General features: G+C 42.1%; 1 protein-coding gene across 1 annotated transcript in view; it reads left to right on the plus strand.

The window, feature by feature from the left end:
• Positions 1-17,563, plus strand: part of LOC108792987 (serine/threonine-protein kinase 17A-like) — a 72,457-nt gene that overhangs the window by 35,911 nt on the left and 18,983 nt on the right. The window contains exon 2 of the mRNA XM_018563880.1: positions 13,754-13,966. Within this exon, the coding sequence (XP_018419382.1) occupies positions 13,754-13,966 (213 nt within the window). The remainder of the gene's footprint in view (positions 1-13,753; positions 13,967-17,563) is intronic.

The raw sequence follows: 17,563 nt of genomic DNA on the forward strand, positions 1-17,563 counted from the left end.
AGACATGATATAGCAAACTCCCAGAAACTCATAATTTACCAGTCATTACAGAGGGAATACAAACTGGCCCCATACCTGGAGGTACTACAAGACCCCAAGGACAGACAAATCCTGAGCCGGTACAGACTGAGCGCCCACAGCCTGGAAATAGAATCAGGGCGTCATAGACAGACCTACAAGCCCAGAGAGAGTAGACTGTGCCAGCAGTGTGACCAGGGGGCCCTGGAAGATGAAGTCCACTTCCTGCTACAGTGCCCCAAGTACTCAGCACTGAGGGACACTCACTTCCAGAGACTCTCCACTCTCATCCCAGACTTCACCTCTATAGAAGAGACGAGGAGACTCCGCATTGTACTGGGAGAAGAGGAGCCGACGGTGAAAATATCTGCACAATGCGCCACAGAGTGTCACCGACTGAGAGGAGCATGAGAGATCACGGACTTATAAATCTCCAACATGGACTCACCCCAATCCCCCTTCATATTATCCCTTACCCCTGATAATGTCCATGGACTTACCATATCGTAGCCAGTAAAAGGGAGTGTACACTGTATGTCTGTATCATACCCACAAATACAATCTCCCATTACCACTGGAGTGAACCTTATCCAGCACGGCTCAGTGAGCAATGCCCAATAACGTTCAGGGACAATGCCGTACCATTTCCAGCGTGCTGATCAGACGCATCAGAAATACGAACGCACGTTCCTTTCATAAAGGCAGATATGTATCTTAAATAATACTATGTCCTCAAAGCAAGTTGTATACACGCCAAACCAATAAATCCGTGCACCGAGCAATGGCCCTAGCTTGGCGTCCACACACTCACTAAGAAAACACTGCACCGCCACGCATAAGATATCTTCTCGTGGTTTAGACCCAGTGTCTATTTAAATCTGGGTAATGCGGCAATCGAGCATATCACAGAAATCCAGACACTTAGAGACATGATGACAATATTACACTAAAAACACATCCTAGTAAAATTTCCACGACAGTAATTCACAAAGCTGCCGAAGGATCCAGCTGTAGCTTTGGCTGATCCTTCGGCTCGCTTCTGTTGCAGGAGCCCTTCGGTTCACTATAGTCCATACAGCAGCCAAAGTGACAGCCGAAGCGGGATGAACTTTCGCCCCGCAAATGACAGCTGGGCGGAGCCAGCTGTGATCTCATGGCTGGCTCTGCCCAGTTGTAATGACAGATCAGCGTCCCCAAATGACCTGGGGACGCTGAACTGTCATTAAACAATAACAACTGGGCGTAGCCGGCCGTGACATCACGGCCGGCTCCATACAGTTGTTATTCATTGGCTAGGACCTGCTAGAAGACTCTAGTAGATACCGTCCAATAGGAAACAGTTGGGCGGAGCTAGCTGTCACTGCTAGCTCCACCAAATTGTTTTTTTTTCTTTCTTTTTAAAAAAAATCTTTATTTTTAACCACCTCCCGTCCGCCGAATGTAGAAAGACGACTGGACGGGAGTTTCCTGGATGCGGGTGGGCGTCTTTAGATGTCCTTCGAGCTCGCGCGGGCCCCTGGCGCTCACGAGCGGGAAACCGCCAGGATTTTAAACGGCCAGCGATGGCCGTTTACATACAATTGATCCCGGGGAGTCTCTAAGCCTGATGAAGGGGACCCTGCAAGGCCCCGAAAGCGATTGCCAATGAGATACAGCTATTGGCAATAAAATATTTTGCTTTTTCAACTTATGGTGTGCTGGTGACATTTTTCTATTGTTCATGTGTGGCAGTGCCATCCGCAGTCATTTCGAGCACCCATCTTCATCAAGTGGGAATCCCGGTAAGGAGTGCGGTATGGTTCCTGTTTCTGTTCTTACAGTAGAAGAGGTCACACGCTGCCCATACACCTGCCGATTATCGTACGATCGTGGGATCACCCGCAATTATCGTACGATAATCGGCAGGTATATGGGCACCTTTGAGATCACTGGGAAAGCAGGTAGTTTGATGCACCTGGAATGTATTTAGCTGATATAAACTGAAAGTTCAATTGGGCTTTAAAATGTTCATATTATTCTTATTATGAGGTACACGTTCTGTAATAACTAGAAATGTGTACTCATTAAAAAAAATATAATTTCCCTTTAAGTGGCATTTATCTTCCTAATAGGATTATGGCAATTAAGGAAAAAGTTTGTCATTGAGATGTTTTCTCCTTTATAGCACCTGTGTCTGTTCCTTAATGGAGTTGGCTACACACAGCAATCCATCTGGCTCCATTTAGAGATAAGGTCTGTTGTGGAATCAGTCTGGGGCCTACCTTGACATCTTAAGGTTATCTATAAGCACAGCACCTGACCTTCAGCCAATAGCCAGGCAACCCAGGTAATCACTTTGAAGTGGGGGATTACAAGTAGAGCGTTAAGCCTGATAAAAGCAGTTTTGTCCAATCTAATCCAACATCATCTTTATACAAATCAGTGTAATACCTGAAAATACATTCCCATATCTTAGGCCGGGTTCACACATATGTGTCATCGTTTTTGCATGTTTCTAGGCGCGTTTTTGATGCACATTTTTGCATGCTTTTTTTGCATGCTTTTGCGTGTGTTTTATGCGCATACATCAAGTCGCACGTTTTTGTGAGCACATTGCTACTCATTAACGTCAATGGGTAAACGCATGTAAAATTTGCGCAAAAACCCCCCAAAACCACAGCAAGCGCACATTTTTAAGTGTTTCCTATTGAGTCTATAGGGCCAAAACGAGCTGTAATATGCCAAAAAAAAGCTCATGTACTTTTTCCGTCATTGTGCTTATTACGACAAAATGCTCAGATTTGAACGGGTCCATAGAAATGAATAGGGTTTTTTGGGGGGCATATTTTGTGAGCGTTTTTTAGGGCAGAAAAAGCGCTACAAAACACTCAGTGTGAATTAGGCCTTACATGTTTAACTTGATCAATTTTGCTTCTGAACTCTGACATATTTAAGGGAAAATTGTTGCCAAAGCTTATCTGAAAAAATATTTAAAATGCTATTTAAATCTTTGACTGAAATAGAATAAAACAGTTTATATTATTATTATTATTATATATAATTGTTTATAAAGCAGTAATATTTTTTTCTGCAGTACTGTACAGGGAACATTACACCATTCAACACCATAGGGGCCCCCAAAGGAGCTTAAAGCCTATTTTTCTTATCACAGCCATACACAATTTTACACAAAGTACTGTCAGTGGGCTTGAAGCTAATTAACTTATAAGAGTTTGGATTGTGGGAGGAATCTTCGCCACCTAGAGAAAACTCCATGCGAACACAGGTAACCAGGCCTTAGATAATGGGGCTGCATTTGTTTTAATTTCCAGGAAACTCTTGCAGTGGGGCAACCCTTGCACTGCAAGGGTTAAGTGCTCGTTTTTGTCTAGGTTCAAAAGTATCAAAGTTATAATCACCCAAAGCTCCAAGCCAGCTGGCTGTCACAGCGCTCCCTCCTGCCTGTTCTCTGAACTGTGAACCAGTCCTTTTAACCTCTCTCCCCCTCCTCTGAAGAGGTCTAAGGTCCCATAAGTCATCACATTCTATAAACTGTCTATAGACAGGAGGTCGCCGAGGAACATTCCAATGCATGATATCACATAGAGGCTTGTTGTCCCCTGTGTGACAGAAGGTCACCGAGGAACATTCCAATGCTGCATTGCATTGGAATGTTCCTCGGCGAACTCACGTCTATAGACATTTTATAGAATGTGATGACTTATGGGACCTTATACCTCTTCAGAGGAGGTGGGGAGAGTTAACCTAGACAAAAACAAGCAGTAGTAGTGGGGGTAGTCATATCTCTATAGGTTGAACTCGATAGACATGTGTCTTTTTTCAACCTGACTAACTACCGTATTTTGCGGTCCATAAGACGCACCGGACCATAGGACGCAGGGAGGTCCGGCGCGCCTTATGGAGCACTCGAGACTGTAGCTTCTGTCACAGCTTCTATGACAGAAGCTGTGACAGAAGCTGCAGTTAGTGACTGCTGAGACGGGTGGCGCTGTGATTACAGCGCCACGGTCTCAGTGATGACACAGAGCAGGCGAAGAACGTCTATTCTTCGTCTGCTCTATGGTTATCTCGATCGTCGCCGCTGCTCGGTTTTAATACGAGTGATCTCATTAGATCACTCGTATTAAACGAGCAGTGGCTCCTGCTGCTGAACTCGATCGCTGCCGCCGCTGCTCGGCTTTAATACGAGTGATCTCGTTAGATCACTCGTATTAAACGAGCAGTGGCTCCTACTACTCGCCCGGCGCCCGAAGCTGCATGTCTCGGGCGTCGGGATTCGCTCCATAAGACGCAGGCACTTTTCCCCCCTCCTTTTGGGGGGAAAAAAGTGTGTCTTATGGAGCGAAAAATACGGTATGTAACTATGTAGTCCCACTGCAAGGTTTGATAAAAATATTTCTAGAGTTCTTCTTTAAGGCTTTTTCCCTGGTAAAAATGTCTACACTCATTTCTCCATGAAGTCTATAGCAGGAGCTATGGTTGTCAGTAGGGACCACGGCAAAGCAGTTGGGGGGAAAAAAGTGCGTCCTTTTGGGGGGGAAAAAGTGTGTCTTATGGAGCGAAAAATACGGTATGTAACTATGTATTCCCACTGCAAGGTTTGATACAAATATTTCTAGAGTTCTTCTTTAAGGCTTTTTCCCTGGTAAAGATGTCTACACTCATTTCTCCATGAAGTCTATAGCAGAAGCTATGGTTGTCAGTAGGGACCACGGCAAAGCAGTTCAGGATGGAGAGTGGGGAGCGGAGCGGAAAACGTCCGTTCTCCGCTCTGCTCTGTGATAAGTGACACAGAATTGCTGTACTCGCAGCGCTTCCTATGTCAGCTGTCACAACCTGAGCTGTACAGAAGATAGAGCACAATGCTGTGCTGTATGTTCTGTATTGGACGGCAGGCTCATAAAGAGAGCCTGTCACCTCCAAATGATATCACATAGAGGCTTGTTGTCCCCTTTGTGATAATAAAGTTAAGTAAAAAAAAAAGTGGTAAAAAAACAAAATAATAAAATAGAAATTTAAAAAAAGTGAGCACAAGGTAAAAAAAGATTTTAAAAAATTAAAATACGAAATAAAATACAAATTAAAAAAAATAAAAAAGTGATAAAAAGGTAAAAAAACTAAATAATAAAAGAATAAGAAATAATAAAATAAAAATGTAAAAAGGGCATTGTGTGTGTGTCTGTGCGCTGAGTGCTGCACCCATTCCACTGTGTGCCATATTGTGGTAGTGGGGCATCAGCGCTCTATAACAAGCACAATTCACAATAAAGGTAATTTGGGAAAATGAAATCACCCGCTTCAGTCTGGCCAACTCTAAGCAGATCGCGCCCCCCGCTGTACTTACTTTTTGGTGAACGGTCCTTTCGCTCTGCCGGTACGCATGTACTATCTGCTGACCAACGAGAAGCACTTCTTAGCACGGTCAAATACAGTTTTGGTTAAAATCATTTTTGATAGCAGGACAAGTATAATCATGGATTGAGTTACAGTTCTTCATAATTATAAAGGAACTGTCCTAAAATCATTAGTCTGTATTGCTTTAGAAAAAATTTCATATGTCCCTTTAAGAAAAAGTATCTGTAATTGGTATCGGCAAGTACCTGAGGGAAAGTACTTGTACTTGGTCTTGAAAAAATGGTATGGGGACATCCCTATTTGTAGCACAGACTAGACTTCAAACACATCTACCTTTATTCACCATCAAACTATGGTGGATTGATGGGAATAGTAGTGTATAAAAGGAAGATAGCATTCTTTATGCTGTCTTTTAAGCTCACAGAAAGTGGCAAGGGAACTGCATTCCTAGCAAGATCAACAAGTATTTTCTGTACTTTCTAAAAATATTTGAATCCTGAAAAAAGTCTCAATTTATTACATTTATGTTTTTGGTTTAATACACTTTTAGTGATACATGCAGGGCAAATCAACAGTTTCACACAAAGCGGAATGAAAGTCCACTATATTCACCTCCCCTCTAGTGATGGAATGTTGGCATGTTCCCTTGCCTGCACTGACATCTTCACCTGATCTTATTCTGGGTTTGGCATATTTGCCCATCTTGATTGGCTGGCCTGGGATGACTTAACTCCCACTTACGTTCACAGAAGTTGATCCATCCCGGCACAAAGGCACATAGTATGTCTCTTCTGCATTAAGAAAGTCTTCCTGCCTGCAATTGTTTTTATTGCTGTAAATGCCAGCCTTTGGCCCTGCACTTCTTAAAGGAGAACTATGGGGTCAGTGTTTTTCCCCATAGTTCTCCTTGGGGTAACGGGAGGACACAAACTAGCGTCCTCCCGTTACCCTAAGCTCAGTATACACCTAGCAAAGGGAGGGTATTGGTGCTTTGACTTATGGGGAGCATCCCGTGATGCAGGCTGGGTGTCTTTGGAGCCTATCACCAGGCACAAGCAATGTCACATGGTATCAGTAGGAGTCATTTACCCTGTGTAAACTCTGGCTAGAGCTTGGAGCTTACACAGAGCTCTCAGGGCTTTCCCTTTGTTCTGATGGGTGAACGGAGCAGCGGGTGAGCATAGGGAAGGTAATAGGGGGTCTGGCAATCAAGTAAAGCATTGTTTTGCCCTACTCTGATGACAGTCAGAGCAGTCCTTCTTTCTTTGATCTTTGACAGTAAAGAGCAGAGGAAGATGGATTTTCAGACAAAGCAGTCTTTCTGCATCGCTGTGTTTTTAGGTGATCACTGTCAAATTACAGTAATTATTATATAGGCTACTTGTGGTTCAGGCCTCATTCACATGAAAGTGCCGAGCGGTACAACATGCATGTTCACGCAGAAACTTGTACACGGGAGGGGCATAGAGCAGGGGTGTCAAACTCAATTTAATCGTGGGCCGCATCAACATTATGGTTGTCCTCAAAGGTACCTGTAAGACTATATAAATGTATCTAATCTTTATCATAATTGCCTCTGCATTCGATTATCACTGGTTTTAGTAATAACTTAATACCTAGATCTGAAAGTAGAAGTCTAGGAAATGGCCTGGAGGGCCGGATTCGTCCCCTGGGCCTTGAGTTTGACACATGTGGACTAGAGGGTCCAGCTGTGCACAGCTCACATTGTCACATTTCCTTTGACTTAAAGATGTCATGATTTTTTGGTGGCATTTAGTACCTTTCATGTTGAGAACCTGTCTATTCCAGTGAGTGACCTCATACTCATAATTACTCTACATGTCATTTCTTTATGTTTGGCGATTGCTGTATTTATAAACTGTTCCGATGGCATTAGTGGTTTTGCAAGGTTTATTTTACCAATGTGCCTACCATTCACAGACACCAACCACTGGGCCTTTTTGGGGGCTCTCTCTGACAGTTGACCCACATTGATTTGAAAATTCACATGGCAGTTGACATACCACTTTTAATTGCTTCATGTTGCTTTGAAAGTTCACGTGATGCTCCAGCATCACAAACCAGCATATCTGGTTTACAAGGGAAATATGTATGGGGGTGTATCTATTCAGAGAAAGTGGCATTCCTGTTTTGTGAAAAACATATGTGCTTGCCTGGTATTTTCTGAAGAGCACACATTTCTGGCTGACAGTGTCAGGAATGTGAATCTCTCACAGGCCTTATTTTGTGGTTGGTGGCAGCCCTTGTATTTATGTGTCTTCCCTTGTCCAGATTAGATGATTCGTGTTCTCATATTTATTGGTCACATTCTAATCATTTTTTGAGAATCAAGTCTTTTCTTCTTTCCCCTTCTTTCCTCCTGTCCGTAAAAACTCATGTCAAAGTGCTAATTGACACACCTCCTTTATAGCTGATTTATACTTCTAACCTAATATGAATCACAGCTGTATTTGTAATTATGACATGACTGCCCCTTTGGTGCGGTTACACTTACATTGGACTGCCCCTCATTTCCTGCCCTCCCAAGTCTTTTTTATACTTAGCTCCAGAGAAATATTGAGCTGCCTGTCAGTCTCCTAAGCTGGGCCCACACATGTACAGTACACTAATTTAATCCCAGCTGGGCTGCGGGTGCGGGGCAGTACAATATAAGTACTACATGCTGTAGGAACATAGAAGCCAGTGGGAGAAACCACGGCACCTGCAGGGTAGCATAAAAGTGTCACCCGGAAGTGTCAACTATCTTCAGCTGCAGGAAATTTGAAAAACGGTGGAGCTTTAGGACAAAGGCCATCAAAAGGGTATCAATGCATGCTCTTCTATTACAGGGTGATTTCGTTTTCTTTGGCCCCCATAGCGGCAGGGTTGCTTTAAGGTTAATTCTTTTAGTTTAGGTCCATTAGAAGTTAACTTCCAAGAGAAAAATAGTATTGAATCTATAAAGTAATTATTTATGGCAACTCTCATAACACTATCACACATTTGAGTACTTCTTAGTGTTGAAAATCTTCTGGGCAGAATGTCCATGTAGAGAGCATCACTAATAGAGTCATGAAGACTGATGTCTTTACTGAATAGATAAAGCTAGTCTTTTTCCTGGTTCCTTTAGCATGCCACAGACATCAGTCAGGTAGAGTGACCTTATGCTAGAGAGCATTATTAGCCTGCACAGGAAACATTTATTCCACACTCTGCAGTAAGGGTTTCCTGTGGAATCCAAAGGTAAACCTTTGAATCAGGGTACAGATAGAGCTGGTGGAGAAATGCTATTTTCATGGTTCGTTGGAGAACAGGGCGTTTCAGCTGGTAATTTGTAAGCCATGGATAAAAGGTAAAGTTTAACATGGCTTCAGTTCTACTGCTAAAACCACTTAGTATTCTGAAGTAGGGAATTACAGGCTTATGGCCCTCTTATTTATCTGTAAACGGAAATCACTTATTTTCCTAACGGGCAAAGATAAACACATAGCTATCATTCTATAGTTTATTACAGATATCATCAGCAAAGCATTCACAAGAACAAACAGTTAGGCTTAGCTCTAATTGCTTACATTTAATAGTCTCAGGCTCATATTTGTTGACAAGACACGCAAATACCAGTTTACATATTACATTTTAAAATGTATTCTTTGGACATGTTTAATCCCACTATAGCTTATTTAACTTTGACCTCATTAAGCAATCACTTTTCTTAAAGTGGACCTTTACCCCTTTGACTAAAAATCACATCAGCATACTATACAGCTCTAGTTACATCACAGTGTATTGCTGGGAAATCTCATCTGTATTCTCATAAGACCTCAGGGAACGGTATTTTCCTCCCCTGATATGATGTGCATGGTCACATGTCCTAGTTCCAGGACGTAAAGGGAGATCGAGTAACCTGCCCTTAGTTAAAATGGCCACTGTCAGAAGACTGGGAAAGAAAGGAAAAATAAGGTATGCAAAAAGTAAAAAGCCGGCAATTATCTATAAGTATCTGTTTGTAGATTGTCGTTACTAAACATTTCTAAAGGTGCCTTTACTGTTATTTTGAAGATATTGGTAAAGTTCCTCTTTAAATCTAGAAAACTGTGGAAATCTAGTGGTGGAAAGGGTTTACTGCAGGGGACGCCCCCCGAATGAAGGGAAGTTCTGCACTCTGTGACGCCCCTCTCAATTTTGCGGCACACACACAATTCACCATGGTGAGCTGCATGCGTCATCTCATTCTCTGAGTGCATGAGGGTGCCTCCAAATCATATTGTTTGAGAGAGCTGGACCCCCCAAGAAAAAAACTACCTATGCTCCTGTTTATACTACTATAGAGTGCTGCTGCAATTATTAATCTAGGCTCCAGTCCTTCTGCTGGCATCAGAGTGTGGCAGTCCCTGCTATAGTACAAACAGCCAACGTAACCTTGGGACTCATGGTAAGGAATAATCACCGGGCTTACATCCTGGGGAGAGCCTTCTTTTAACTTGAACTTTCATTTGTATTGAATGGAACTAGGTCCTGTATACACTCTGTGGTTAATAGTGTTTATTTAATTTAATGTGGCTGGCATTTGAAGCTTCATGTATAGAAGTAAATGCAAAACTAGAAGAAAAGAAGGCATAAAAGGACGTATTTACAGATGCTTGTGGCAAGCGTAGGATGGGTATGCTTCAGTGAAGAGAACTTCACTTCCTCTGATTACGTGAGAACTGTATAATGACCTCCCGTGAGCCTTTGATGTTAAGTCTTTGTGTTCTGCAGTAGCATCATTAAATCTAACTATATCTAAAACGGTACGTAAAACTGTAAAACTACATGTTAAGGCAAAGAGAATGGCATTTATAAAATATAAGATGGAAGGGATGGCATTGGCGTTCCTTAAATACAAGGAATGTAACAAAAAATGCAAACTAGTAATCCGGAAAGCAAAAATAGAATGCGAAAAGCATATCGCCACAGATAGTTAAAGGAGTAGTAATGCTGGTTATGGATAAAACATTATTTTGCCAGAGATGATAAAAGATCTGATATAGTATCTGTTCTACCAATCTTTCCTTAGTATTTAAATGTTTGCTTTATCAAATATGCTTGTTTGTAAAAATGTATCACTCCATAAAAAGGTTACCTTGATGAGATGTTCAGAATCAACTTTGAATAAATGAACCTTTTTGTTGGCTATAGTGTCCTAGGAAAAGCAAAACTACAGGCAGATATAACAAAAGCTACTGTTTTAACAGCTTATATCTTTATTAACAAGTGTTAAATCTAGTTATAGACAGAGTCAGTATACAGTAAGTATCTGATTTCTTTCTTTATATTAGTTTCTTGTAATACCCTTCACAGAGAGGAATGGGCAGCACCTTTAATCACTTTTTACTGCATTGCACACATGGCTTTCATTCTAACATCAGATGCTCATTAAAAGGACATAAGAGCATGTCTCCCAACCTGCCCCTCCTCCCTATACTTTCCCAACCCCTATTTCCCCCTGCACATGATAACCCAGACTTGTTTAAATGGTGGAGGGACAATGGCTATAATCGACTTCATGACTTTTTTCGCAATAGTGCTAGTCTCACCTGGTCATACCTAAAAGAACACAAAAAGATTCCTGACATAGAAAGGTTCAGATATCTACAAATACAACATTTGGTGTCTTCCCTGCAACACAGACGAACCCTGAACAAACCGCTTACCTGTTTCGAACATGTATGTCTCCACTCACCAGACATCAACACTCCTATCCTGCAAAATGGACTGTGGACCTCAATTTAAACTGGACTGACGAAGACTGGGAGGGGGTGTGGAGAAACATTGCTAAATGCTCTCTTAATGTAACTAATGTAGAGGTGGCATATAAAGTACTGTTCCGCTGATATCTAGTCCCTACCCATCTGGCTAAAATATTTCCGACCACGTCCGCCAGGTGCTTCCGTGGGTGCACTCTCCAGGGAGACATGTTCCACATATGGTGGACTTGTCCATTTGCCTCTCGCAGGATTTATCGTTTACTGTCAAGTCTCTTTAATACCCATATCCCTAAAGACCCCACACAGGCTCTGTTACACGCCACAGTACCTGGTTTAACTAAATTCCAAAGCGCTTTGACACATCAAATTTTCCTTGCCGCCAAATTGACATTAGCAAGCAATTGGAAAAAACAACTTATCCCATACCATGAATTCACGGTGAGATTGGACAATATTATGATGAATGATAGACTGACTAGTATACTGGCAGACACACATATCAAATTTTTAAATACCTGGGAGCCCTGGATCTCGTACCAACATCCTGAATTGAATATGGAAACCCTTAGACACCTATGAGAGACTTCTCCGTTAACGAGCGATAAAGTGGGTGCACACCCGGAGACCAACAGCGAACCCTATGCACCGACTTTGAAAAAAATACCAGTATGACCCACACCGATGGACTCTCTATCTGACTTTCCCCCTCCTTTCCTATTCCCTCCTGTGCTTTATTCTCCCTTTTTCTTTTTTTTTTGTTTTGTTTTAGTTATTTACTGTAATATACTAGAGGATGTATACATAGTGCTTGTGACCAAGAGTCGCCTTACTACTTGAATCACATTAATGGAACGATGATTGTCACCACATCCTATGTGAAATGCGATGTTTATTTTCTTTTATGAAAAAATTAATAAACAATTTGTTACAAAAAAAAAGGACATAAGAACAAAATGATGAATTAATCAGGGTTGCATTGCTCCTTTATGCTAATTTAGCTAGCTGGGGTCAGGTTGCTGTGTTACCTTAGGGTTGATGCACACCTAGGCGACACCCCACCACGCAGGAACCGTGCACGATTCCTCGCGGATTGCCGCACGGTCAGGAGTCGCCCAGGTGTGCACCGATCACTCTGTGGGTGCCATTATTTTCCAACGGCACCCCAGTCGCGCCCGGGCGTATTGCACGGTTTCCCACTGTGACTCCACCCGTGCTTCTGAATAAGATCGTGGCTAAAACAGCCGATCGTCGTGTATCACAGAAAAAAGTACAAGGTACAGAAAAAAGGTACTTGTACCTTTTTTCTGCGATACACGGCGAGCGCGATCGGTGCACACCTGGGCGACTCCTGACTGAGCAGCAATCCGCGTGGAACTGTGCACGAATGCCGCATGGTGGGCTGTCGTCTAGGTGTGCACCTGCCCTGAAGCAACCTGCCTGTCACAAAAAAAATAACACCTGTAAACTAAGTCTGTAAATTCTAACTCTTCCTAGTGACCGCATTTCCGAACACCACTCAGTTCACTTGTGTTTTTACCCCCCAAATCTGCTGGGAATCTGACTCTTCTGGTAGTGTCGATCTCCTTGTTCCCTAGCAGCTCTCACTGTTTCCTCCCTCTAACCTTGTTGGACAATAATTTAGACCACTGTCTTGTGTGATGATAGTATAATCCATGTTTATTAAACATATATATGTGCCCCTTTAACTGCAAAGAGGTAAGTGCTAAATTGTTTTCACTTCAGTAATGATATAATCTCGAACATTTATGCAAAGAAGCTGATTAACACTTGACATACCCCTTCATTAACACCAGGCAAACCCACTTATGTAACGCTCTAGACATCTAAAAACTCTGTGAATATCCAGAAGACATTCTCATTATTTAGCCATAACAAGCTCACTTGGAGCAAGATAACCCAAAGTCTCCCAGAGTCTCTCTTACTTTTTCCAACATACCAAACTATACTTTCACACGTCCACTCATTCTTGTTTATGAAATCTATACAAGGTTAGAGGAGCTGAAGGGAACAGGACCATAACCACCGGACCTAAATCTTGACTGAAGCCATATTCAAATTTCCCCAACAACCTCAACCTCACTTTAAAACACAGTAGTGCAGATCAACAGGAGGAAACAGTGAGAGGTGCTGTGGTTTAGGATATCAATATTCACTTAAGTATCGATTACCCGTGAACTTCACGATCAGAACCTGTAAACAGAGTAGTGTCTAAAGTATTTACCTTCTTCTTTTACAGGATGACACCAGCAATGTCTATACAGTACCCTGACAAGCTTTCTATGTGCCTTTTGGGGAGCTTTAAACTTTAACAAATCAGAACACCTAATCTGTATGTACAGGACACTGTTTTCTCTATTAAAGACACTGGGGGGGGATTTATCTGGAGCAGTTGCCCATAGTAACCAATCATCTTCTCTGTTCAGTTAAGCTTTGAAACTGAAAGAAAGAAGCTGATTGGTTGCCATGCACAATTGCTCCATATTTTGTCTGCTCCAGTTTTGATTAATCCCCCTCACTGAATTTACAGTTGACTTCTGTAAGAATGCTTATTGTCATAAAAAGTATAGCATTTAAAAATAAAATTTAATTTTTTTTCTTGCGTTTTCTTTTAGGGGGAAGTTTGCCGTGGTCAAAAAATGTGTAGAATTACTGACCGGCAAAGAATATGCAGCAAAGTTCCTGAGAAAGCGCAGGAAGGGGGAAGATTGCCGTAGTGATATTATCAATGAGATTGCTGTATTGGAAATGGCCCGTTTCTCAACCTATGTGGTGGATCTCCATGAGGTCTATGAAACAAACAGTGAAATCATCCTTGTTATGGAATAGTAAGTGGGAACACAATCATCTTTACCTGTTATATATAGCTCTAAGAGAAAATTACTGGTCTGTGATGATATGGAAAGTATAGTAACCCATGAACCAGTATATTTAAACAGTTTAGAGTGATAAGAAGAATTCATGGTTGTTATGAGTTACTGTGTATAGTGTTTTCTGCTTTATTAAAGGTGAACTCTAAAATTCCTGTAAACCTGTCACTTTGCCCATGATGCATATCTCAGTGCCTGAGCCGGAACTCACTAGGCCCGAGTCATTGAGACAGGGGGGAGCTCATTATCCCTGTGTAAGCTCTGAAACAGACCAACATAGCTTAGATAAATATCAGTAAGGGTATGTGAGTCAGTAAGGGGGAAACTGCCACTTTCCTCTTTGGAGTGACTTTAAAAATTATCCACCGGATGCCTCTCACCTGATATTTAATAAAGTCAAACTGGTTATTCATGAAAACATTTCTTAGAATCTTTTTCTTCTTCTGTCCTCTTGTGGACATTTCAATCAAATTGTTGTTGTTACCAGGTACCAGCATCCTTAACGGGCTCCATCGCCGCTGTTAGCGTCAGGGATTGTTAAGCCCCCTTAACAACCAGTGACCCTAATAGTGGGTGGGGCCTGATGGGATGCTGAGGGACTGGTTTCCCATCAGGTCTGCCCCGTTGTTCTTTGATGGCAGGCAGTGAGTGGATTCTGTAGCCAATAGCCAACTTGCTTCCTAATCATGTGTTCACTATAATGCTATGTGTACAAACAAGCTGGCTCCTGCTGAACTGTCATTATGCTCTTTCACAGAGAAAGGTACTTTTACAGAAATGGTCAGGATGCTGGCTCTAGCTGTTTTAATGAAAGGCAACTTGATAAAAAATATTTTTTTAAATATTTAAAATTATTATTATAAGCTGTTAAAATGATGTTTGTACATTTTTTATTTGTCTGTTTATATAAAAAAAAATCTAAGCAGGGTTTTTATTAAAACAATTTACCAAACAAAAGCAGTATGTGTTTTTAAAAAAGAGTGTACATTTTTAGGTAGGCAATTTGGTCATGTAATGTCACTGCCCTGTTCCCAGATATTTTGCTTGGTGTAAAGCAATGACTGTTACAAATCACTAAAAAAAAACCCCTGTAAAATTCCTAGTAAGACACTTTATAAACCTGCAGCATCTTTCTGAGAATTTTGCATGTCAGACTATATAAGCTGCATACAGGTGACCACATCCTACCCACCTGACAGACACTGTCTAAAAAATATGTTCTAGATCACAGAGTGTCACCTTAAAAGGAGATTGTGAACGTATGGCAGTAAACAGTGCATATAAACTTTTAAATCTGTGGTTTGCTGTTACAGAAAATCTTACCGCTGCTGACAACTCTGAGTGGTTGGTATATCACACCAACCATATATTGTACTGACCTATTAATTAAAAGACAAGCTTTTAAGGGTTTTCCTTTCTTCCTCAGGTATTGTTTCAGAGCTCAGAAGAAGAGGAAACCTCTCAAAAGCTTTTCTTTAGATTTTAAAAAGCAATCTCAGCAAACACCAGGGCTGTGTAAATAATTTCCTATGTTATACAGCAATGCAGAATACCGCCAGCTATAGAGGACTACAAATCCCAGCAACACACTATACAGTAATGCAGAATACCACCAGCTATAGAGGACTACAAATCCTAGCAATACATTATACAGTAATGCAGAATACCACCAGCTTTAGAGGACTACAAATCCCAGCAATACATCATATAGCAATGCAGAATGGCACCGGCTATAGAGCACTGCAAATCTCAGCAATACATTAAACAGCAATGCAGAATGGCACCGGCTATAGATCACTACAAATCCCAGCCAAACATAGAGCAATGCAGAATAATAGTATTTGAATTTGCTACACACTCTGTGCTGCCACTCTACTCCTGGCCTGATGGCAGATGGTGTCAGGAGGGGTGTAGAGGGTCTTAGTAAGGGGAGATGTGCGGGTGACAGAAGCGCTGTAAGCAGGCAATGCGTGGTCCCCAGAAGACTGTCGCAGGGTCCCCAGCAAGCGCCAGACTTAAGACACCGGAGTCAATTTGTAAAATGTAAGTGCCGGTATTGGTTTTTAGTATTGGGACAGAGGTCAGTTATAACGCAAAGTACAAAGGTCAGCGATGTAACGCAGAATGCATTGGCCAGTTGGTATAACACAGGTTGCGGCGGTCAATAATGTAACGCAGAGGTCAGTGGTATAACGTAAAGTGCATTGGCCAGTGGTGTAATGCAGAGTGCATTGGCCAGTAGTGTAATGCAGAGTGCAGAGGTCAGTAATGTAACGCAGAGTGCAGAGGTCAGTAATGTAACGCAGAGTGCAGTAAAGTAACGCAGAGTGCGGAGGTCAGTAAAGTAACGCAGAGTGCGGAGGTCAGTAAAGTAATGCAGAGTACGGAGGTCAGTAATGTAGCTCAGAGTGCAGAGGTCAGTAATGTAGCTCAGAGTGCAGAGGTCAGTAATGTAGCTCAGAGTGCAGAGGTCAGTAATGTAGCTCAGAGTGCGGAGGTCAGTAATTTAGCTCAGAGAGTGGAGGTCAGTAATGTAATGCAGAGTGCGGAGGTGAGCAGTGTAACGCAGATAGAAAAAGGACTTACAGTGCTGATGTTAAATTAATTTGCTCTGTTCCCATGCCCTCTTCTTCCTCTCTGGGTGGTGGCGGGGGAGGAGGGTGCAGTGATGTTTCCTGGAGGTAAATCCCCAAGCAGCCTTGTTGTGCCCTCTGCAGGTCCCGCTTGTCTTGGCCTGGTAACATTGTTTGACAAATTCTGTACAGGCATTTAAAGCTGAACTCCAGGCACACAGCTAAATCCACAGTTACAATACCTATACAGTAAGAGAACTGCTTTACCTGTCAAAAATATTTAAAATTCTATTCCGCTAGTCTTGTGTTCCAGACACCTTTGTCAGAAAGCATAGTCAGCTCCTACATTACCTGAAACCGCTCTGCAGACTGCACTGCAGCTGAGTGATACACTCCAACCTGTGACTGAATAGTAAAGCAAAAGCAGCATACCGATGAGGACATCCCTCTGTTCTCACCTCATTTCAGGAAGCTCTAAGGCCAGGCACAGTAATATATTCCAAACCTATCTTTGTGATACAATACATGCGGACTGCAGCTTACAGATGCGGCCGCAGTCACCCGCTGTCACCGACTACTCAATTAACTTAAACAGGTACAGCAGCCACATGTAAAAGGGAGATTCTGGATTCCTGCAGCAGGATCTATAGGTTTTACTGTGCGTAGGCATCCTCAATCGCACAGTGTGAATGTATCCCTAGGTGTCAGAAGACAAAATGCACTGCAGCAGAACCAATTGGTTTACAATATTTCCCCTCCCTCGTTTAGTCTGCTGCCATGCAGGGGACAATGGCGGGCTAATAGCAAACTTAGGGTTATTTAATATGAAATATTTCAGGTACAGTACATCAAAACAAAAGTTGATTAAAGTCTTAAAATCTGTTTTCTTTAGAAAAGCAGTCACATCCTGCCTAAAAAAGCCTGTCTCTTGTCAGCATGCTGCAGATAAGGAACCTTGCTCTGGTCTCTCTGCAGAGGGCTG

This window comes from Nanorana parkeri, unplaced genomic scaffold (assembly GCF_000935625.1).
Source record: "Nanorana parkeri isolate BGI_ZX_2015 unplaced genomic scaffold, ASM93562v1 scaffold707, whole genome shotgun sequence".
NCBI classification, from domain to species: domain Eukaryota; kingdom Metazoa; phylum Chordata; class Amphibia; order Anura; family Dicroglossidae; genus Nanorana; species Nanorana parkeri.